Here is a 24047-nt window from a genome sequence, read left to right on the forward strand (position 1 = left end):
GGGCTGCGCGTGACGCCCGGCAGGGCTGCGCGTGACGCCCGGCAGGGCTGCGCGTGCTGCACAGTGTGTCCCCGCCGGTCACGCATCGTATGCAGAGCACTCTGCACAGGGCAACACCAAAGTCCCTGACCAGCCACTCCTCTGGCAACCATGAGGCCATTCTCCAAGCTGTGAGCTGCAGGAGCACTTTCAATGTCCCTCAAGGCCTGTTCCTCTGTAATCACATCTTGGCTAACAATTTGGCACAGGAAACCTAGCCTTTAGTCTGTCTCAGCTTTGGACAGGACTTCCTCGCTAAGCTTAAGGAGAGAGTGTGACCCTTTGCCTTGAGGCCATTTTAGTGTTATTAACTGAACTAACTTAAATTTGTTGTTCCATATGAATGATGCTCAAGAAATTATACTTGAAATCAAATCCCTAAAATTTGATTGAAAAGATAAGTGCTTGTCATTTTGCAGCAGTATGAACTTTTAAAACTTATTCATGAAATAAAGTGCCCCATTTTACATAAAAACTGCATTAATAAAACCACTTGACCAAACAGTCACCCAGCCATACACCAGTATATATAACTTCTGCTTAGAAATAGAGTATAACTTTAAAAGTATATTAAACTTTCAAAGAATTTGAATATGTGAATATTATGAGGTTTTTCACTCCATGACATTAAAACTTAAATATCATTTAACCTAGACATGACATAATACAATACAGAAGTACTCCAGAGGAGAGACAGAGGGTCAAACAACAGATTCAGTGAGAAAGGTCACGTGCAGTGGGGCACAGAGAGAATACTTTCAATGACTAAACGGGCGAGGGAAGAAGAGTCTACTGAGAACCTTTCTGCAATTGCCTCATTTTACTTAAACCTCCATTTCACTTATACGAATAGACAGAAGTATATAAATGAGCAAGAAATATGTCAGTTAGTGTTAAGAAGTGGGTAAAGAATTAAAGCAGGTAGATATGTTGGTACTGATTAGATGACCCAGAAAAGCCTCTCTGGAAATATTAACATTTGAATGATACAGAGGAGACAACCATTTAAAAAGAAAGAAAAAAGCAGCAAGTAGATAGGACAACTACGATCAAGGCAGCACTTCCTGGCAAGTAGAGAAAACATGGGAAACATGGCATGTGGGGAAACAACAGAAACAGTGAGACTATTTTGTTGGGCTTGAAAATCACTGCCAATGGTGACTGCAGCCATGAAATTAAAACATGCTTGCTCCTTGGAAGAAAAGCTATGACCAACCTAGACAGCATATTAAAAAGCAGAGACATTACTTTGCCAACAAAGGTCCGTCTAGTCAAAGCTATGGTTTTTCCAGTAGTCATGTATGGATGTGAGAGTTGGACCATAAAGAAAGCTGAGCGCTGAAGAACTGATGCTTTTGAACGGTGCTGTTGGAGAAGACTCTTGAGAGTCCTTTGGACTGCAAAGAGATCCAACCAGTCCATCTTAAAGGAAATCAGTCCTGAATATTCATTGGAAGGACTGATGCTGAAACTGAAGCTCCAAATACTTTGGCCATCTGATGTGAAGAACTGTCTCATTTGAAAAGACCCTGATGCTGGGATAATCACGATGGTGTGATCACTCACCTAGAGCCAGACATCCTGGAATGTGAAGTCAAGTGGGCCTTAGAAGGCATCACTACGAACAAAGCTAGTGGAGGTGATGGAATTCCAGTTGACTTCTTTCAAATCCTGAAAGACGATGCTGTGAAAGTGCTGCACTCAATTTGCCAGCACATTTGGAAAACTCAGCAGTGGCCATAGGACTGGAAAAGGTCAGTTTTCATTCCAATCCCAAAGAAAGGCAATGCCAAAGAATGCTCAAACTACCACACAATTGTACTCATTTCACACGCTAGTAAAGTACTGCTCAAAATTCTCCAAGCCAGGCTTCAGCAATACGTGAACCGTGAACTTCCTGATGTTCAAGCTGGTTTTAGAAAAGGCAGAGGAACCAGAGATCAAATGGCCAACATTCGCTGGATCATCGAAAAAGCAAAAGAGTTCCAGAAAAAAAAAATCTATTTCTGCTTTATTGACTATGCCAAAGCCTCTGACTGTGTGGATCACAAGATATTGTGGAAGATTCTGAAAGAGATGGGAATTCTAGACCACCTGACCTGCCTCTTGAGAAATCTGTATGCAGGTCAGGAAGCAACAGTTAGAACTGCACATGGAACTACAGACTGGTTCCAAATAGGAAAAGAAGTACGTCAAGGCTGTATATTGTCACCCTGCTTATTTAACTTCTATGCAGAGTACATCATGAGAAACGCTGGACTGGAAGAAACACAAACTGGAATCAAGATTGCCGGGAGGAATATCAATAACCTCAGATATGCAGATGACACCACCCTTATGGCAGAAAGTGAAGAGGAACTAAAAAGCCTCTTGATGAAAGTTAAAGTGGAGAGTGAAAAAGTTGGCTTAAAGCTCAACATTCAGAAAATGAAGATCATGGCATCTTGTCCCATCATTTCATGGGAGATAGATGGGGAAACAGTGGAAACAGTGTCAGACTTTTTTGGGGGGGGGCTCCAAAATCACTGCAGATGGTGACTGCAGCCATGAAATTAAAAGATGCTTCCTCCTTGGAAGAAAAGTTATGACCAACCTAGATAGCATAGTGAAAAGCAGAGACATTACTTTGCCAACAAAGGTCTGTCTAGTCAAGGCTATGGTTTTTCCTGTGGTCATGTATGGATGTGAGAGTTGGACTGTGAAGAAAGCTGAGCGCTGAAGAATTGATGCTTTTGAACTGTGGTGTTGGAGAAGACTCTTGAGAGTCCCTTGGACTGCAAGGAGATCCAACCAGTCCATTCTGAAGGAGATCAGCTCTGGGTGTTCTTCGGAAGGAATGATGCTAAAGCTGAAACTCCAGTACTTCGGCCACCTCATACGAAGAGTTGACTCATTGGAAAAGACTCTGATGCTGGGAGGGATTGGGGGCAGGAGGAAAAGGGGACAACATAGGATGAGATGGCTGGATGGTATCACCGACTCGATGGACGTGAGTCTGAGTGAACTCCAGGAGATGGTGATGGGCAGGGAGGCCCTGCGTGCTGTGATTCATGGGGTCACAAAGAGTCGGACACGACTGAGCGACTGAAGTGAACTGATGCTGCACAAGATTGAGGATAGGAAGAGAAGGGGACGACAGAGGATGAGATGGTTGGATGGCATTACCAACTCAGTGGACATGGGTTTGGGTGGACTCCAGGAGTTGGTGATGGACAGGGAAGCCTGGAGTGCTGCAGTCCATGGGGTCGCAAAGAGTCGGACATGACTGAAGCGACTTAGCAGCAGCAGCAGAACTGATTTATAACTCTTAAAGGAGCCATATTCTCAAAATGTACTTTACAAATTAATGGCTCACTATCAAATTACTTAAATATGAAATCAGCTAAAACAGATCATATGCAATTTGACTATGATGGGTACCTACTGTTTTGTACCTGCAACCCTTCCCCTCATTTCTGAGTACAGCCCCACTCTACCTGTGACTTCTTTGGGGGAAAAATCTTGTTTCAGATATTACTGTTGGAATTAGCTGCAGAGGTGGATATGTTACCCAAGCAAGAAAATCAGAGTCCTTCTATAGAGTTTTTTTATAGTAAAATTCAGAAAGAAAGTTTCTTTCACTACAAGCTTTAAACTACATGATATATCAGTAGCCTTATCCTTCAGCATATATATGAACCATGAGATTAAGGGCAACACATAAGCAGCAATCAGAGAGACAGAAAAAAAAGAAAAAGGAAAAGACAAAGATAGGGAGAGACAAGGGGGCAGAGAGAAACTACAAGGCTGGGACAAAGGAAGGAAACCTCCTGCTGTTATCAGAGTCCAAAAAACCAACTGGCCCAGACGCCACCCCTACTTTTTCTAACCAAGAGTTAGGTGGATAAACACTCTATCAGATATGAGTAAAAAGTACCTAGCAAATAAACATTCAACAGGGATGCATAAATAGGGATATTTTCTCTCCATGCTAAACAAAAGGAAAGCAATGAATATATCCATAGACATACTTTGACATACTCTTCACTAACCAGACAAGTGACCATTCTAAATGGAGCCTCAAAAATATGTGCGGGCATATGTGTGAACATGTGTGCAAGTACACCCACAGGGAAAAAGGACATCTTGCCAAAACAGAAAATAGCCATTATGTGAAACACTGGGTTAGTGAGCATAATGGGCTCAAATGCAGCCCCCCAAAAGAGACATGCTGAATGCCTAACCTCAGAACCTCAGAAGATGACCTTATTGGAAACAGGGTCATTGTAGATATAATTAGTTAACCTCAGATGAGTTCAGACCGACTAAGGTGAACTCCCAATTAAATACAACTGCTTTTCTTATAGGAAGACAGCTGTGTGAATTCTGAAACACAAAGGGCAAATGTCAAGTTATAACAAAGACAAATATTCAAATTATACGCCCTTACGCGCCAAAAAACATGGAAGATTGCAAGCAAACCACCAGGATCTGTGAAAAGGCAAGGAAGGATTCCTCTACAGATTTCAAAGGGAACATGGCCTTGCCAAAATCTTGATTTCAGACTTCTAACTTCCAAAATTATGACACCATACACGTCTGTTGTTCTAATCCACCCAGCTTGTGGTCCTGAGGGCAGCCCTGGAATACTGATACTGGTAAGAGTGGAAACGGAGGTGCATATGGAAAAACTTCATCTAAGGTTGAGGCAGATTTTTTTATGTTAGCATCTGCCAAGAATATCTCTCTAAACTGAGAATAAATCTTGAGTCCTTCAGTATTTAAACAGCACAGACTTTGGAGCTGGGTTTGAATTCTATCATTTAGTTGTGTGATCTTGTTTCCTCATTTTTAAATGGCTGTAAAAATAGCCTCTCATACAGTTGCTGTGAGGATTAAATTATACAGCACTTATGACTAGTACCTGGCATATAGTAAAAGCTATTAAAATATTAGCAGTGATTATTATTGTTACAAACATTCACGTTTAAGGAAAGAATGAGTTCACTAGGGCAAAATTAATCCTTTGAGTTAAGAGATAATTTCTCAAATAATACCCTGATATATGTGAATATAATAGTTTTGCATATTAAAAACAGAATGACTATTTGGTACTGTGAAGTTTTTCTATGATAAGCATGGAAGGCTCAGGATATTTTTCAATTTCATCAAACATTGTGCTAGCTCATTTATATGACAAATTCAAATATAGAGAAAAACATGCATATGTTAAGTTTACTTGATTGAAATATACGTAAGCTTTGATTAAACACAATTTATAATATTTCATATACATTATGTGGAATATTAAATATAAATTGTCAGCATACTATTTTAATTGTGCCAGCATATTTCCAACATAATTCTAAAACCTCCTGTGGTTTAGAATAACAAAAATCTATTATTCTTGGATGACTGAGCTTCAAGTAAAATTCTTTTCATATTCTCTTTGACATAGTTTTTCCAAACTTTTCTAGTACAAATGTTAATACAGTATGCTATTTTCAAATGAGTGATAACTTTAAATGCTTCCTTTAAGACTAATTAAAAGACTTAACAAATACGTATTGCACAGATGTCTACAAACTAAAGATACACAAATTATTTTTGTTTTACAGCAAAAATAACTTATTTTGAAGGCTTTATTATCTGGGACTCTGGGACTTCTAAGGTGGAGCTAGTGTTAAAGAACCCTCCTGCCTACGCAGGAGCCCCAGGAGACGCTGGCTTGATCTCTGGGTCAGGAAGATCCTTTGGAGAAGGAAACAACAGCCCTCTCCAGTATTCTTGCCTGGGAAATGCCATGGATAGAGGAGTCTGGCGGGATACAGTTCATATGGTCACAGAGTCAGATACTACTGAAGCGACTTAGCACATACGCATGGAATCTGTATATTTAATTTTATCTAAATCATACATCTGACGCCCTGCTTTGAAATTCTGATCATAGATGAATGTCTAAAAATCTAAAGTGTTTTCATAAGAAAAGAATTTTTAAAAGTTCAGACATCCTAGCTAGGTATAGGATGTCAATTATGCATCAAATTTAACACAAAATTAATTATGGTCATATCCAACACAAACAAATATTTCTTTAAACCAAGTAGAGTTGTAAGACAAATAGGATACAGGAGGAAAGTGTATAATCTTTCTAAACTAAGGTCAGCATAAAATAAAATGTAAATTAAAAACAAATAATTTAGATCTTCTGCCCCAAAGAAAACATACAGATGGCCAAGAACCATATGGAAGATGCTCAGCATCACTCATTATTAGAGAAATGCAAATCAGAACTACATAAGGTATCACCTCACACCAGGGGGAATGGCCATTATCAAAAAATCTACAAACCATAAGTGCTGGAGAGAGTGTGGAGAGCAGGGAATCCTCCCACACTTTTGGTGGGAGTGTAAATTGATACAGCCACTATGGAGAACAGTATGGAGATACCTTAAAAAACTGAAACAGGGCCACAATATGATCCAATAATCCCACTGCTGAGCATATGCCCAAAAAAAAAATTCAAAAAGATATATGCACCCCAGTGTTCCAGGCAGCACTATTTACAACAGCCAGGACATGAAAGCAAGCTAAATGCAGACCAACAGAAGAATGGATAAAGAAGAGGTGATATATATATAGAATTACTTAGTCATAAAAAGATGAAATAATGCAATTTGCAGCAACAGGGATGAACCTAGAGATTATGATACTGAGAGAAAGACAGAGAAAGACAAATACTATATGATATCACTTACATGCAGAATCTAAAAAGAAAAAAATGGCTTAAATCTACTTATTTACAGAGCAGAAGTAGAGCCACAGGTATAGAAACAGAAGGGAGACCGGGGCTGACATACACACTGTGCATGTGTTCCCATCATGTCTGACTCTTCACAGCCCCAAGGACTAGTCCACCAGGCTCGTGTGTCCACGGGGTTTCCAGGCAAGGATACTGGAGTAGCTTGCCTCTTTCTGCTACAGTGGGTCTTCCCAGCCAAGGGTCAAGTCAGTTCTCTTGCATCTCCCGCGTCGGCAGGTGGTCATTTGCCACTAGTGTCACCTGGGAGCCCATATACACACTACACGTATGAAGTATACATCTAATAAGAACCTACCGCAGAGAACTGAAAACTACTCAGCACTCTGCAATGACCTATACAGGAAGACAATGTTTTAAAAAGTGGATATATGTATAACTGGTTGACTTTATTGCACAGCAGAAATGAATGCAACACAGTGTATCAACTATATTCTAATAAAAATTAATTAAAAAAAAAAAAAACAAATAATTCAGGTCAGTGGTCTAGGTCTAGAAAAGAAGTGTACTTACCCAGAGTTTTACATGCAAATAGGGCCATGGCACTTTGCAGTCTGTCTGGTCTGAGAGCCTGTACCACAAGAACCTTAAAACATAAGTGCAGAGTATTTTTAAATCGTAAAGTTCCCACAACAACTGTAATTGAACAATGATGCTAATTAATTTAAAAAATGCTTACCACATGCCTAAAACTGTCATAATAGGTATATAAAAATACATTTCTTTAATAGCCAAAATATTACTAAAATCCATCAGATCTATTGCTGTTATTTAGTCTCTAAGTCGTGTCCAACTCTCGCTGCCTCTTGGATTGTAGCCCACCAGGCTCCTCTGTCCATGGGATTTCCCAGGCAAGAACACCAGAGTGCCATTTCCTTCTCCAAGGGATCTTCCCAACCCAGGAATCGAAACCGCATCTTCTGCTTGGCAGGCAGGTTCTTTATCGCTCAGCCACCTGGGAAGCCCTCAGATCTTTTATCAAAGGTAAACATTAGCATGTAACGGTCACAGTGCTAGCTGTCTTCAGAAGCTAACAAAGGGCCCAGTGACAAGTGAAAATAAGAGTCTGTAGCTGAGGCATTCCCGGTGACAGCAGTGTAGAGACATAAAACTCCTAAATTTTTCAAATCACTGATTTTATGCTGAATCACGTCTATCTAGTTCTAGATGTTTAAGTTTTCAAATGAAGTTTTTCTTTTTTTTTTTTTCCTTTTTCTTAAACACACCTGATGAAACAGAACTTCGAAAGGAGAAAACAAAGGGGACAGAACAACAACCAGCAGCACGGTGAAGAGAAAGGGCAGAGTGATAAAGAACCCGCCTGCCGATGCAGGAAATGTAGGAGATGAGGGTTTGATCCCAGGTCCGGAGGATCCCCTGGAGAAGGAAATTGCAACCCACTCCGGTATCTTGCCTGGAGAAACCAGTAAACAGAAGAGACTGGCGGGCTGCCATCCATGGAGCCGCAGAGTTGGCCATGACCCGGCACTGAGGATGCGTGCAGACATAAACGGAAGGGTCATCTCCTGGAGCATCAACTCCCCTGTCCTCTCCAACACTAAGGTTTGCTCTAGCCAACAGGGACACAAGCTCCCCGTTCCTTAGCATAAGGTCTTTCTTTTCCTTAGACAGAACCCTGGGAAATGAGTGAAGAACCTGAATAATAAATACTTTAATCACTTTCTATACGGATATTCTATTCCAAGATCCCCCTTGGGTCAGAGGCAGGGGGAGTAATACAAACTTGGTGGGAAACACACTGCCCAGAAACACTGTCTGGGATTTCCCTGTCTGGATAGGGTGGCAAGACCAGAGAGCGCTTTCCCACATATGCCCCAAGGTTAAGTGACACCCTACAGGCAAAGCTTTCATGTAAATGGCCTATGAACAACAAGAGAAACATTTAAGACTTTTATGCATTTAGATAATTTACCTGCTGAAATAAAGAAACTTTCTTTATAAGAATAGATGGAAACTCTTGCTCACACATTGAATTATGATAATAGGTACGCCACAAAGCTACATCTTCAAAGCACAGGGTCTGATAAAGACTGGGAAGAGCAATCTAAAAAATAAAAATAAACATATATAATGAGCAACAAACAAATATAAATACAGACATACAAACATATATACTAAATACATACACACAGATGCATACTAAAAAACAGTAAGTGGAATTCCTGACAGATATTGTTTTCTAACTCACGTTGGCTTATTCAATCATGTCTAAGTCAGAAATAGTATGGTGCATGTACCTAATCCAGAATTAAAAGCAAGTATTTCTAAAGTAATACGACATCAATTTTTGAACATTAACAAATCTTTTCTCTATGTAAAAACATGTGTACCTATCTCCCCCTTGTGGAGAAAAGAATACTTTCACTAAAACCAAGTAACAAATTTTAAACACTGCCACAATAAGAGTTCCATGTTAGAGTGTAAAAATATGCCTAGTTACAACTTCAACTCTTTATTTTCTAAGTGACCATAAGTGACTATTATCATTTTATGCCTTAGCTACTTCATCTGTGAAATGGGTAGCAATGTTGCAAATATCTAATGAGAACATCCATTTTTAAATTCTGCATGATACCTCGAACATAAGAAGGTGAGAAGGGGAAAGAAGAGAGGGATGAAAGAGTGGGGAAAATCCCACTATATTTGGAAAACATATATCAAAGGCATGGACTGTGGTATCAGAATGCTCAAATTAAAATCAGAGTTTCAAAACTTCCCAGCTATTTGATCTTGGGTAAATTATTTAACTTGTCTATACCTCAGCCTGCCCTTCTCAAAAACAAGCATAACTATGACCTTTTGAATATGTTATTGTGATAATAAAGTAAGATAATACATCTGAAGCATTTAATATGATGCCTGGCACATAATAAGTCCTAAAAAATATGTGTGAAATTTAAGTGAAAATTCAGGTTCAAGCATTTAGCAATTCACTGCACAGATTCTCATTTCTTATCCATAAAAAGAAAGTTAATAATATCTCCCTTTTAAGATTTGTGTGATAATAGTTCATTTGAAAATGTTTTATAAACTAAAATGATAATAAAACATTAATATATATTATAAACATTCTCTGAAGAGGAAAACTGCCTTTCCTCAATGTTTTGCATTTCTTTACTTAACAAGAAATTAGTATGTGAAAAAAAACCTATACTTTTATAGGTTAATACAGTTAAGATTTTTTGCCAATACAGAATTGTAAAGTAAAATAAAAAATAAATTTAAAAAAAAAAAGATTTTTTGCCAAGAATAACCTCAGTAGATCAATTGTTCAAACAATTTTAACTGTACCATAATGATTAATATTAATTTTTCATTAGGAGCTCATGAAATAGTTCACAGGTCTTGCCCAATAATCCAGAAATACCTTCAGATTCTCACTATTTTTTATAATTATTAATTTTTTGCATTCTAGTAAAGTTGTTTAAAAAAAAATGTTTCTTACCCTAAGTGAACAGTTGAGTGTGAAAGATATTAAAAGGTGAATAGAAGTGAGAGAAATAATTTGATTTTGAAACCTTTTCAATATAAGTATCATACTGTATTTTATTACTGATCCTAAATTACTCTATTAATAAAGCATTCACCTACCATATTAGAGGACATTTCTTTACTTATCTTTCTATTCTCTATAGGTATATAGCACAGAATCTTGACCATGTGGAGATTCAATATGTTATACAATGAATGAAAGATTCAATTAATTAATTATTCATTACAGAGCTAATCAGAATAATTCTTGGATATTTTTTACCCACTGATTTTATGTCATTTTCACAGAAATATCAACACCAAGTATGAAGTGGTAGAACATAAAAATATAAACAGAAATAATGCAACTACTAAAAAATTAAATATCCTTCAAAGTAAGAAAGGAATACCTTTAATGTTGCCACTGCCCAGCTTCTTTCCTGATCTATCCAAGATGGAAGTTGATCACGTATTCTTTGTTGAGAGTCCTTTTTAATTAGAGCAATTATTTCCCTTAGCACATTTGGTAAAATTCAGAATTTAAAAAATTTTTGTTAAACTGTCCAGCTAATTTTATGAACACTACTTTGGTTTTTAAGAAGAACCTCATTCTATGTATTTTTCATTTATATCTATTTTACAAATCAATATGGTAGAATTCTACGTAAGGTATAGATAATTTAGAAAAATGTAATGTTTATTTTCATAATGTTTATTCCTTTGTAAAACTTCAGAAAAACTCAAATGTAATATGAAATTACCATAAAACTGCATTATTTTTAATTATATCTTGCATTTCCAACATAATCTAGGTTTTGCATTACAGTTTCGATAGGCTGCTTTGAAGAATAATTTTATCTATTACCTGTTGAGGTAGAAAATTACTGGAAAAAAAAGCTAATTTGAATAAAGTTTCAAAAGATAAGTAATTTTTAATTTCACTTAGTTAAGAAAACTTTCCTAGCTATACTACAAGATTTAATTTTCTCAGAGTTTCAAAATACATATACTGAAAAAAGAAACGATATTAATTATGTTTAATTAAATAGACTCCAAAAAAAATGTCCTCAAGGACAAAAAAAATATATCAGTCCATTTTATATTAGGGCAATAGAGGGAAGGACATATTCCTCTAATTATAATTTCAACAGTAACTTAAAACTACTTTGAAGCAAATTATATTTCATGAAGTCAAAATCAGAATTACTTTCCCTAAGAATGAAATAATGATTTTAATTATTCTAACTTACAACTTTCCGCAACATGTCTCCAACCACCACACCTGTAAATGTATCCCATTCCTATTTAACAAAAATATGAGAAACACAAAAAGATAAATATTCTAACCATTTAACAAATCTTTTTAAATTTCCCCATAAGACAGCTTACAATTTAGCTTTCTAAAAAACATGGAGGAAAAAACTCCTTTCATATCTTCCCAACTCTTATTATGAGTTTATGTACCTTACCAATATAAAACATTATGTTGGTAACATACCAACATTAAAATGAAATCTATTAGAATAATTATAAGAGAAAATATAACCCCATTAAACACGTGAGTCTCAACATCTAAAAATTAAAATGTCTATACAGTTAGCATTTGTCAATATCTTTACTTTGTCCTATTACATGCTATTCTTCACTAATATATAAGCAGTAAGATGCATCAGAAGTTTAAAAATTGTGTATACTGGGAAAAATAGAGAAAAGTCCCACCATTAACTTATCTTTTCCAATGTATAGGGAGAAGATGGCCATTGCTACTTTTTTTTTTTCCTAATTAACTCATGGAATCAAAATTGATCAAGTGTTGCAGAATCTAGGGCTCTCTGAAAATCTATGTCTTCTCTCTGGGTTACCCGATCAGATAATTACGGGCACTACCATATTATTTGTTATACATGGGCCAGCATAAGAATAATAATATTTGAGTGCAATATGGAAAAACTACCAAAGCAACATACTGCCTCTACTCACTCTTCCTACTGGAGTTATACAGTCACAAATAAATAAAATGCAAATTATTACTACTATTTTATGTGAGTTAAGGAAAAGCGTTCTCTTTTCCCAATGATAATTTATTTATACTTCAAGAGAGAAAACTAAGTCTCATGCAACAGAGCTTATTGATCATGATGAAAAGTATACAGGAAGAGGGAAATGCATCAAAGTAAATGGTATAAATAAAAGTAGCCAAATCAAAATCAGGAGAAATTTATACAAGTCAACCAGAGTATTTGGAGTTAGAAAGAAATAGAGAACAGTCATATGGAATGGCACGTATTCAAATGAGGAGAACCCAAAGCGTAGTTAAAATCTGATCATAGACTGTTAAAGGTTACCAGGTCACTAGGTCAAAGTGCACTGTCCATATACTATTCCCTGCCACTCTGGCTACTGCAAGCCCACTTTAATGAAAATGGCAGAATAATGAGGAAAATCACTTAAAAAGAATTTTTTTAACATTAGAAGTAAATTAGAGATGGATTACTTAGCCCTATCTTAAAGGACATTTCTTTCAAGTCTGAGAGGGGGTTATATGGCAGAGCAGAAATAAAGACATAAACAAAATATAATAAATTATATATTAAAAGATTAATATAAATCTTCAGACTCAAGAAGGAGGTTTCTGAGAATGACTCACTCTTGTTTCACGTGCTGATTCTAAGCATGCCAATGTAAATGATAAATAATGTACTGCTATACTCATATAGCTTCATATTTTTATATCAGCCCCCCTGCTTAGATAAGGAAAATAATAAGGCTGATTCTTCTGGTGTCCTGGAAAAGTACACTTGTGTTCAGAAAAATCTTGGTAGTATGGCAAGTTAGGGAGAAGGCAATGGCACCCCACGCCAGCACTCTTGCCTGGAAAATCCCATGGATGGAGGAGCCTGGTGGGCTACAGTCCATGGGGTCGCTAAGAGTCAGACACAACTGAACGACTTCACTTTCACTTTTCACTTTCATGCATTAGAGAGGGAAATGGCAACCCACTCCAGTGTTCTTGCCTGGAGAATACCAGGGACGGAAGAGCCTGGTAGGCTGCCGTCTAAGGGGTCACACAGAGTCGGACACGACTCAAGTGACTTTGCATGGCAAGTTAGATTTCTTTCCCTGCCTTATTCCTTCAGAATATCTGGCTCAACCACAAAAGAGTAGAACTGGAAATCAGCATCATACACTAAATTTCTAACTAAGTAAACAATGAATAGGTTGATATGGAATTTCTAGCCTTAAGCAATTTCTAATCTAACTAAAAGTCTACCCGTTACCAAATTTCTATACAACTCATAATATTTTCCTCCTTTTCTTCTACTTACGTTTTCTTGAAAAAGTTCAGGATGCATGCCTCGAATGAAATGCAAAGCGAACATCAACTGATCAGCCTGAAAAGAATAACAGATATTATTTTGCTTTTTCTAAATGTCTGTTTTTGTAAAAGCATAGTCCTTAAATTCTAGTTCATAAATTCTATGCTCTATCATCTAATAATCTACTTTTATGACTATAAAAATGACTATTGAGATGGCATCTACATAGGACAATTCTTCTAAGTTGGTAGTGGAAGTATAGAGAAAGACAATATTTGGAAGTAGTGCTAAGGAATAATCAGTGTATATATCTCATTTAAAAAGACAACAACAACAAAAAAAAACAAATTTATCTAGATGAAATCCAACTATAAGGTTTAGATTAGACATTATTAACCAGATCAACCTCTTGCATTAGTAATCTTCAATTTGTCATTGTGTATGTTATATGCCCATGAACATCCTATATCCCCATAAAATGCAAGAAATTGCATTTCTAGAAATTTGTGCAAAGAGATTACAAACGTATTCTAAATAAGAAATGAGGGTACTCATCGCAAGGATTTTTACAGTGGAGGGGTAAACTGAAACAACATGACTGTTCAAAAATCTATCATGAAAACAGTCAAATCGAAGTACACAGCATAGTTCATAGTTTATTTCAACAAATATTTTTATATAAACAGACATGCATATATATCTGCAAAAGAAATTAGAAACAGATAATAAAGTTTTTATCAGTGATTTGAGATTACAGGTTATTTTTGTTTCCTTATTTGATGTATTTTTCAAATTTTATAAAATAAGCTTCTGTCATTTCTGTCAAAGAAAGTAGTTTACCAATATAAACAAAACCATCTGCTAAAGCACCATGTTTCCTACAGAATTCTAATATAAACTTTATTTAGCTTTTTCCATACTGTAAATCATACTTTATATCTAGTATTACAGGTGTGTATGATTATAAACCTACAAAGAGAAGGATATGATACAATATATATATAAGATACATTCAAGAACAACAACAAAAACAACACTCTCCTGTAATCATAACCAGCAAGTAATGGGAAGACTCTACACATGAACATCACCAGATGGTAAATGCCGAAATCAGATAGATTATACTCCTTGCAGCCAAAGATGGAGAAGCTCTATACAGTCAACAAAAACAAGACCAGGAGCTGACTGTGACTCAGATCATGAACTCCTTATTACCAAATTCAGACTCAAATTGAAGAAAGTAGGGAAAACCACTAGAACATTCAGGTATGACCTAAATCAAATCCCTTATGATTATACAGTGGAAGTCAGAAATAGATTTAAGGGTCTAGATCTGATAGAGTGCCTGATGAACTATGGAATGAGATTCGTGACATTGTACAGGAGACAGGGATCAAGACCATACCCATGGAAAAGAAATGCAAAAATGCAAAATGGCTGTCTGGGGAGGCCTTACGAATAGCTGTGAAAAGAAGAGAAGCGAAAAGCAAAGGAGAAAAGGAAAGATAAAAGCATCTGAATGCAGAGTTCCAAAGAATAGCAAGAAGAGATAAGAAGGCCTTCTTCAGCGATCAATGCAAAGAAATCTAGGAAAACAACAGAATGGGAAAGACCAGAGATCTCTTTAAGAAAATCAGAGATACCAAGGGAACATTTCATGCAACGATTGGCTCAATAAAGGACAGAAATGGTATGGACCTAACAGAAGCAGAAGATATTAAGAAGAGGTGGCAAGAATACACAGAAGAACTGGACAAAAAAGATCTTCCTGACCCGGATAATCACGATGGTGTGATCACTCATCTAGAACCAGACATCCTGGAATGTGAAGTCAAGTGGGCCTTAGAAAGCATCACTACGAACAAAGCTAGTGGAATTCCAGTTGAGCTCTTTCAAATGCTGAAAGATGATGCTGTGAAAGTGCTCACTCAATATGCTAGCACATTTGGAAAACTCAGCAGTGGCTATAGGACTGGAAAAGGTCAGTTTTCATTCCAATCCCAAAGAAAGGCAATGCCAAAGAATGCTCAAACTACCACACAATTGCACTCATCTCACATGCTAGTAAAGTAATGCTCGAAATTCTCCAAGCCAGGCTTCAGCAATATGTGAACCATGAACTTCCAGATGTTCAAGCTGGTTTTAGAAAACGAAGAGGAACCAGAGATCAAATTGCCAACATCTGCTGGATCATGGAAAAAGCAAGACAGTTCCAGAAAAACATCTATTTCTGCTTTCTTGACTATGACAAAGCCTCTGAATGTGTGGATCACAATAAACTATGGAAAATTCTTCAAGAGATGGGAATACCAGACCACCTGACCTGCGTCTTGAGAAATCTATATGCAGGTCAGGAAGCAACAGTTAGAAATGGACATGGAACAACAGACTGGTTCCAAATAGGAAAAGGAATACGTCAAGGCTGTATACTGTCACCCTGCTTATTGAACTTCTATGCAGAGTACATCATGAGAAACGCTGGACTGGAAGAAACACAAGCTGGAATCAAGATTGCCAGAAGAAATGTCAATAACCTCAGATATGCAGATGATACCACCCTTATGGCAGAAAGTGAAAAGGAACTAAAAAGCCTCTTGATGAAAGTGAAAGTGGAGAGTGAAAAAGTTGGCTTAAAGCTCAACATTCAGAAAACGAAGATTATGGCATCTGGTCCCATCACTTCATGGGAAATAGATGGGGAAACAGTGGAAATAGTGTCAGAGTTTATTTTGGGGGGCTCCAAAATCACTGCAGATGATGACTGCAGCCATGAAATTAAAAGACGCTTACTCCTTGGAAGAAAAGTTATGACCAACCTAGATAGCATATTCAAAAGCAGAGACATTACTTTGCCAACAAAGGTCTGTCTAATGAAGGCTATGGTTTTCCCAGTGGTCATGTATGGATGTGAGAGTTGGACTGTGAAGAAAGCTGAGCGCTGAAGAATTGATGCTTTTGAAGTGTGTTGTTGGAGAAGACTCTTGAGGGTCCCTTGGACTGCAAGGAGATCCAACCAGTCCATTCTGAAGGAGATCAACCCTGGGATTTCTTTGGAAGGAATGATGCTAAAGCTGAAACTCTAGTACTTTGGACACCTCATGCAAAGAGTTGACTCATTGGAAAAGACTCTGATGCTGGGAGGGATTGGGGGCAGGAGGAGAAGGGGATGACAGAGGATGAGATGACTGGATGGCATCACTGACTTGATGGATGTGAATCTAAGTGAACTCCGGGAGTTGGTGATGGACAGGGAGGCCTGGCGTGCTGCGATTCATGGGGTCGCAAAGAATGCGACACGACTGAGCGACTGAACTGAACTGAATCTTGCCTGCAAGAAAACCACCCTTCTGTTGGAAAGAGATAAGCCAATCATCAAGGTGGCCCAATATCAAGAAACCATGCCACAGATAATGGTACAGGAGATACCATATGATCTAGGTGAGGCCAACCAGGATATAATCTTCTATGATTTTCCAACTGGGAGATGGCAGAAGAATGCTGCTTATGGCAGAAATCTGGGTGCCTAGCTGTACTAATGAATCCCTTTAGTCATAAGAATTTAACAATGATTTTATAAAGAGGAAGAACAATAATTCAAGAATAAACTTAAAAATACAGTTTACTGACAGAGAGAGAACACATTATTTCCAATTATACAGAAGCAAAATCAAGAATGAATTTAATCAATTTTCTGAATACTTGTTTAAAAAAAAAAAACTGTCAATAACCAGGGTTTAAAAATAGTTTGTACCTACAATATCCTTGGATCTACACAGCTTATGAGTCAGAAAACGTGGGTATTTTACTTTAAGTTAAATTTATATCAGTTTGCTTGGGATCTGTTACAAAATAATTTAATATCAAGAGAATACATAATAAGCAAAATTTCAACTGATCATCTACATAATTAACTAGCTGAAAGAAAAACAGTAAGAAAATTGGGCCACTGGATGATACCTCCATGCCAGCGCACACACTCTAGTCCAAATTCTAAAAGAGCCTATTAGAGCAGGATTAATGCAATATGAGGGCGTCTCAAAGTTTACTTTACAGCTGATAAAAAAAAATCATATTTCCAGATATAATGGTTTGTTTTAATGACATCCTATTACCAAGACGTCTTTGACATCATGAAAAATGGGTTTGAATTCTAGCTACAACACCTACTATAGCTGAGCACCCCAGAGAAAGGTTAGATCTCTCTATCTTGGTTTCCTCCCTTTTAAAACAGAACTGCTGAAGGAATCAATTAACAATATTTTTAAGGCACTTAGTTCCTGGAACAGTGTGAATTTTAAAAGGCGACAGGTAAAAACTACTTGCTTTACAGTAATAAGATATACTACATAATACTGGAAAGAAAATTTATTTCAAAAATATTTTATAAATCCCATAAATCTCAGAGACTAGTAAGAAGTAGAAAGTATTATTCATTCATTTGATTTATATTTTGTAATATTCATTTCTTTCAAATATGTTTAATGAATAGATGTTACCATATGAAGAAAAGTCTTGTTTTAATCTCAGAGAAGTTGATACAGGATGGATCTTAGGCGCTCACAAGTGCCTAAGTTTGTGCCTGAACCTAAATCATATATTTTTATAAACCAGTCCATGCACATTCACCTATACTTCCAGAAATTCTAAAGTGTTATACGTAATACTAAAAGTTTTTGGTTTATCGACGCAGAAGTATCTAAATTATCGAGTTATTTAATAGTCACAGGTTATATAGTTTCTAAACATGCAACCAGAGAACTTCCACATTTTACTGTATTTAAGAAAACTCATTTTTATAGGAAAAATGCAATTCAAATTAAATGATATGTAAGATAAATACAATCATGACATGCTATCAATATTCAAAATCAATGAACTAGCAAATTCATTTGAAGAAAGAGACTAAGTAAGCTGTATAAGCACAAGCTTAGAAGCACTTTCCTTGAAAAAATTTCTATTCATTCATCACCAGACAGTCTTCCTATACCATTTCAGATCTTATACTTCCACGAGGACAGGGAAACACCAAAAATCATATACTCCCCGCGAATTTCCTTAAACTCTTTCGCTACTCTTGCCCAGTAGAGTTGGAAATTATTTAACTTTCCCACAAATTCCATTATTTTGTATCTATTCCAAACAATAAACTGAGATGAAGAAATGATGTGTAAAGGTATTAACTTGGACACAGTTTTGCTATAATCATCATAAACACATTTGGGGGAGTCAAATGTGTTGCTTATCCTATAATTGTCTAAAGTACTTAGGTTACTAAAATAAACACTTTTGACCTCATGAAGAAAAAAAAAGAAAGATACAGCAAATAATCAAAACTGAAAGTACCAGACAATTTTCGCCATTTGGCTTATAGTTTATTAAAATTCTAAATTTTCTACTACAAGTCAATCATTTTTCTGTTCCAGGTCAAAATGCTTTCAATTCACTGTGATGTGAATACTAACAATCCTCTATTTCAAGAGTATATTGTTGTCACATTACCACCACTAACACAACAGCAAAAGGAGCATGAGAGAAGCTCTGGCACTCAGTTTAATGCGACGCAGACTGTGAAAAACCCCATATTTCACTCAAATATGAAACTGTTTCCATCCTAAGTACGCTTAGAGTGCTAAATCTTCAGAATGTTTTACCACCTCATTTTTGTAATTGCTGTGCTTTCTGCATTTTTATTCACCACTGAAACTATGGAATGCTGAATTCACTATGAATAGATTTAATATTATTCATACCAAAATAAGGATTTTACAAAACAGATATCCCATCATCAATTAAAAACCTGTCTTAAGAATTACAAACTACAGCCTTTTTAAAAATAATTTCAACTGCTCACAACAAAAAGTATTACTCAAGACAGCTAATGAAAAATTCCAGTTGGGTACTAAATGTTGAGGATAGTAAGCCTATAACCCCTCTCGTAGTGCAACAAAATGCTGGCTTTAAATCATGTTGGCACTGAAAAGCTTACTGTATCACTCTCTAATTACATTATTAAAATAGGACAAAAAGGTTCAGATCTCATCAGTAAATATAATGTATCACTAAAAGTAAAATAAGAACATATATTCCCTGGAAAATACAAAGGATTACAGGTACACTGAGGAGGACTTGCTGGGCCCAGAGCCCAGGGCTGCTGTGGGCGCTGGCCCTCTCTACCCCTCAAGTGCCCTTTAGCTTTTTCACACTCCCTCCTAGGGTCAGACACTACAGCATGAAGTGCTGTACCAGGAGCCTCTACCCTCTTGGTGACAGCATCAGCAGCAATCAAGTAACTCCATGTTTCACTGTTCCCGGGCACTCACCACTCTAAGCACCCCAGGCCATCCCGGGGCCGCCCGCAGCTTGGGGCTCCCGGGTGCACTGCAGCAAGGCCTCTGGCAGGGTCCAGAGAAACAAGAGCGGCCAGAGCAGGAAAACTCAATGCACATCGACTGCTGAAGAGCAAGTGTGTGAGCACAGACGTTCAGACCAGCCCTGCTGGACATGGAACTGCATTGCATTTGGCTCTGGTTCTCAGATGAATCATTAAGTGAATGAGGATGGCAGAGTCTCTGGGAAAAGTCCTTCTGCTCAGGGAGGAAGAGAGGTAAGAGGAGAGAACACAAGTTCAGGGTATTCCTAAACTTGGTCAGGGGAAAGGGAGGGGAGAGGGCTAAGGGAGGAAGGGGGACAGAACAGGCATTTTAAAACACACACTGACAACATGCACGAACCTTGAAAACATTAGGCTAAGTGAATAAAGCAGTTACAAAGGACAAATATGTACCTGACTCAACTTACACGAGATACTAAGAGCAGTCAGTCATAGAAAGAGAAAGTAGGCAGTGGTTGCCAGGGGCTGGGGGATGGGCAATTGTTTATTGGGTAGAGCATTCCAGTTTAAGACAAAAAGTAATTATGTAAACTATATAATACAGAGATCAAAAATAAATCAATGATTAAAAATAAAATATTAAAAGAGTAATTAAAGTAGACATTCTATAAAGCAAAACTTATTCTTTAAAACACAAATAGGCAAATATGGCAAGTAAGGAAGGTAAAAAATAAACAACTTTAAAAATAAAGGGACTCTCAAGAGTCTTCTCCAACACCACAGTTCAAAAGCATCAATTCTTCGGTGCTCAGCTTTCTTTACAGTCCAACTCTCACATCGATACATGACTACTGGAAAAACCATAGCTTTGACTATAGGAGCTTTGTCAGCAAAATTATGTCTCTCTTTTTTAATACACTGTCTAGGTTGTCATAGCTTTTCTTCCAAAGAGCAAGCATCCTTTAATTTGGTGGCTGAAGTCACCATCCAAATTGATTTTGGGGCCCAAGAAAATGAAATGTGACACCGTTTCCACTTTTTCCCCATCTATTTGCCATGAAGTGACAGAAGCAGAAGCCATCATCTTCATTTTTTTAATGTTGAGTTCTAAGCCAGATTTTTCACTCTCCTCTTTCACCTTAATCAAAATGCTGTTTAGTTCGTCCTCACCTTCTGCCATTAAAGTGAATTTTCTAGCTTTTTCTATGATCCAGCAGATGTTGGCAATTTGATCTCTGGTTCCTCTGCCTTTTCTAAATCCAGATTGAACATCTGGAAGTTTTCAGTTCATGTAATCCTGAAACCTAGCTTGAAGGATTTTGAGCATAATCTTGCTAGCATGTGAAATGAGTGCAATTGCATGGTAATTTGAACATTCTTTGGCATTGCCTTTCCTTGGAATTGAAATGAAAATTGACTTTTTCCATCCTGTGGCCACTGCTGAGTTTTTCAAATTTGCTGGCATCATGAGTGCAGCACTTTAACAGCATCATATTTTAGGATTTGAAACATCACAGCTGGTAATCCATCACCTGCACTAGCTTTGTTCATAGTAATGCTCCCTAAGGCCCACTTGACTTCATACTCCAGTATGCCTGGCTCTAGGTGAGTGACCAGACCTTCATGGTTATCTGGGTTATTAAGAGCTTTTTTCTTTAGGTCTTCTGTATATTCTTGCCACCTCTTCTTAATCTCTTCTGCTTCTGTTAAGTCCTTGCCATTTTCGTCCTTTGCATGAAATGTTTCCTTAGTATCTCCAATTTTCTTAAAGAGATCTCTAGTCTACCCTGTTCTATTGTTTTCCTCTTTTTCTTTGCGTTGTTCATTTAAGAAAGCTTTCTTGTCTCTCTATTATTCTCTGGAACTCTGCATTCAGTTTAGTATATCTTTGTTTTTCTCCTTTGCCTTTCAGTCCTCTTTTCTCTGCTATTTGTGAGGCCTCCTAAAACAACCACTTTGCCTTCTTGCCTTTCTATTACTTGGGGATGGTTTTGGTCACCACCTCCTGTACAATGTTATCAACCTCTGTCCATGACACTGGACAGCCACTCTGTCTACCAGATCTAATCCCTTGAATCTATTTGTCACTTCCACTGTAGAATCAAAAGGGATTTGATTTAGGTCATACCTGAATGGCCTAATGGTTTTCCCTACTTTCTTCAATTTGAGCCTGAATTTTGCAATAAGAAGCTGATGATGTGAGCCACAGTCTGCTCCAGTCTTGTCTTTGCTACTGTATAGAGCTTTTCCATCTTTGGCTTCAAAGAATATAATCAGTCTGATTTCGGTACTGAGCATCTGGTGATGTCCATGTGTAGAGTCTTCTCTTGTGTTGTTGGAAGAGGGTGTTTGCTATGACTGGTGCATTCTCTTGGCAAAACTATAATTATTTTAAATGTAAGTAGACTAAATGCTGCACTTAAAGGCTGTAGAGTGCCTGAATTAATTAAAAAACAAGGGCCATATATATGCTGCCTACAAGAGACTCACTTAAGAACTAAAGACAAATAGACTACATTGAGGAGACAGAAAATCTACTCCATAAAATAAAGCTGAACTATCTTTAAAATATAATTTTACAGACTTTAAAACAAAGACTGTAACAAGAGACATTGTATGTGCATGCTCAGTCTCTTCAGTCAGGTCCAGTTCTCCACGATGCTATGGACTGTATGTAGCCTGCCAGGCTCCTCTGTCCATGGGATTCTCCAGGCAAGAATACTGGAGTAGGTTACCATGTTCTCCTCCAGGGGATAATCCTGGAGGAATATCCCAGGGATCGAACCCATGTCTCTTATGTCTCCTGCATAGCAGATGAGTCTATACCACTAGCACCACCATAATGATAAAGGGATCAATCCAATGAGCAGACATAACAACTGTAAATTATTTAAAAAATGGACAGATGATTTAAATAGACATTTTTCCAAAGAAGACAAATGATCTCAACAGACACATGAAAAGATGTTCAACATCACTAACCACTGAGGAAAGACCAATTAAAACCACAAAGAGATACTACCTGACATCTGTCCAGAATGGCTATGATCAAAAAGACAACAAATAACGAGGTTCACAAGGATGTGGAGGAAACAGAACCCACACTGTTGGTAGGATTGTAAATTAGTACAGCCACTAAGGAAAACAGTATGGAGGTTCTTTAAATGCTAAAAAATAGAACTGTCATAGAATAGTGCAATTGCACTTTGGGGATATTTTTCCAAAAAAAAAAACCCACTAATTTGAAAAGACACATGCTTCTCTATGCTCACTGCATTATTATTTACAATAGCCAAGACATAGAAGCATCCTAAGTGTCCATCCAAAGATGAATGGATAAAGATGTGCTGTATATATATATGGGGTGGGGGGAACATGCTCAGTTATGTCCAACTCTTTGCAACTCCATGGACTGTAGCCCATCAGGCTCTTCTGTCCATGGCAATTTCCCGGCCAAGAATACTGGACCAGCTTGCCACTTTCTTCTCCAGAGGAGCTTCCTGACCCAGGGATTGAACCTGTGTGTCTCTTGCACCTCCTCACTGGCAGACAGATTCTTTACCAGCTGAGCCTCCATTTGGTATATATGTGTGTGTGTGTATACATATTTGCATGTATGAATATGAAGAGAAAAGAAACAGACTATAAGGACATATCGAACGTTAAAGTGATTTACTCTAATGAAGGACTGAATTGGAGGAGAGTGCCTGGTGTGTTGCGATTCATGGGGTCACAAAGTCGGACACGACTGAGCAGCTGAACTGAACTAAGTGTTTAAAGATTTTTCTATATGGCTCATTAAATTTGAAACATTTTATGAAAATATTTTTAAATTTTGTGTAATTAAATTTTACAAAGTTTTATATGAGACACTGAATTATAGAAAATGTTTAAATATATCATGAACCTATAACCAATGAAGCTGCTGACATATCATCCTTATATCTAGGATCATAACCAGTGACAAAATGGGCTTTGAGATTATTCTCTTACAATTCCTTCTTTTATACAAACTAAAATTGAAGGCTGAATAGCTGATTTTTAGAATGACAGTAAGCTATGAGACCTT

At 37.2% G+C, this 24047-nt stretch overlaps 1 protein-coding gene across 2 annotated transcripts in view; it reads right to left on the bottom strand.

Annotated features, from left to right (window-relative positions):
• The window catches only part of DYNC2H1 (dynein cytoplasmic 2 heavy chain 1), a 388421-nt gene that overhangs the window by 175147 nt on the left and 189227 nt on the right, over positions 1-24047 (bottom strand). For both annotated transcript variants that reach the window (XM_040257838.1, XM_040257837.1), the window contains 5 exons: positions 13657-13722; positions 11581-11631; positions 10741-10818; positions 8772-8903; positions 7352-7424 (listed from right to left, as the gene is read on the bottom strand). In XM_040257838.1, the coding sequence (XP_040113772.1) occupies positions 7352-7424; positions 8772-8903; positions 10741-10818; positions 11581-11631; positions 13657-13722 (400 nt within the window). The remainder of the gene's footprint in view (positions 1-7351; positions 7425-8771; positions 8904-10740; positions 10819-11580; positions 11632-13656; positions 13723-24047) is intronic.

Source organism: Oryx dammah, unplaced genomic scaffold (assembly GCF_014754425.2).
Source record: "Oryx dammah isolate SB20612 unplaced genomic scaffold, SCBI_Odam_1.1 HiC_scaffold_17, whole genome shotgun sequence".
Lineage (NCBI taxonomy): Eukaryota > Metazoa > Chordata > Mammalia > Artiodactyla > Bovidae > Oryx > Oryx dammah.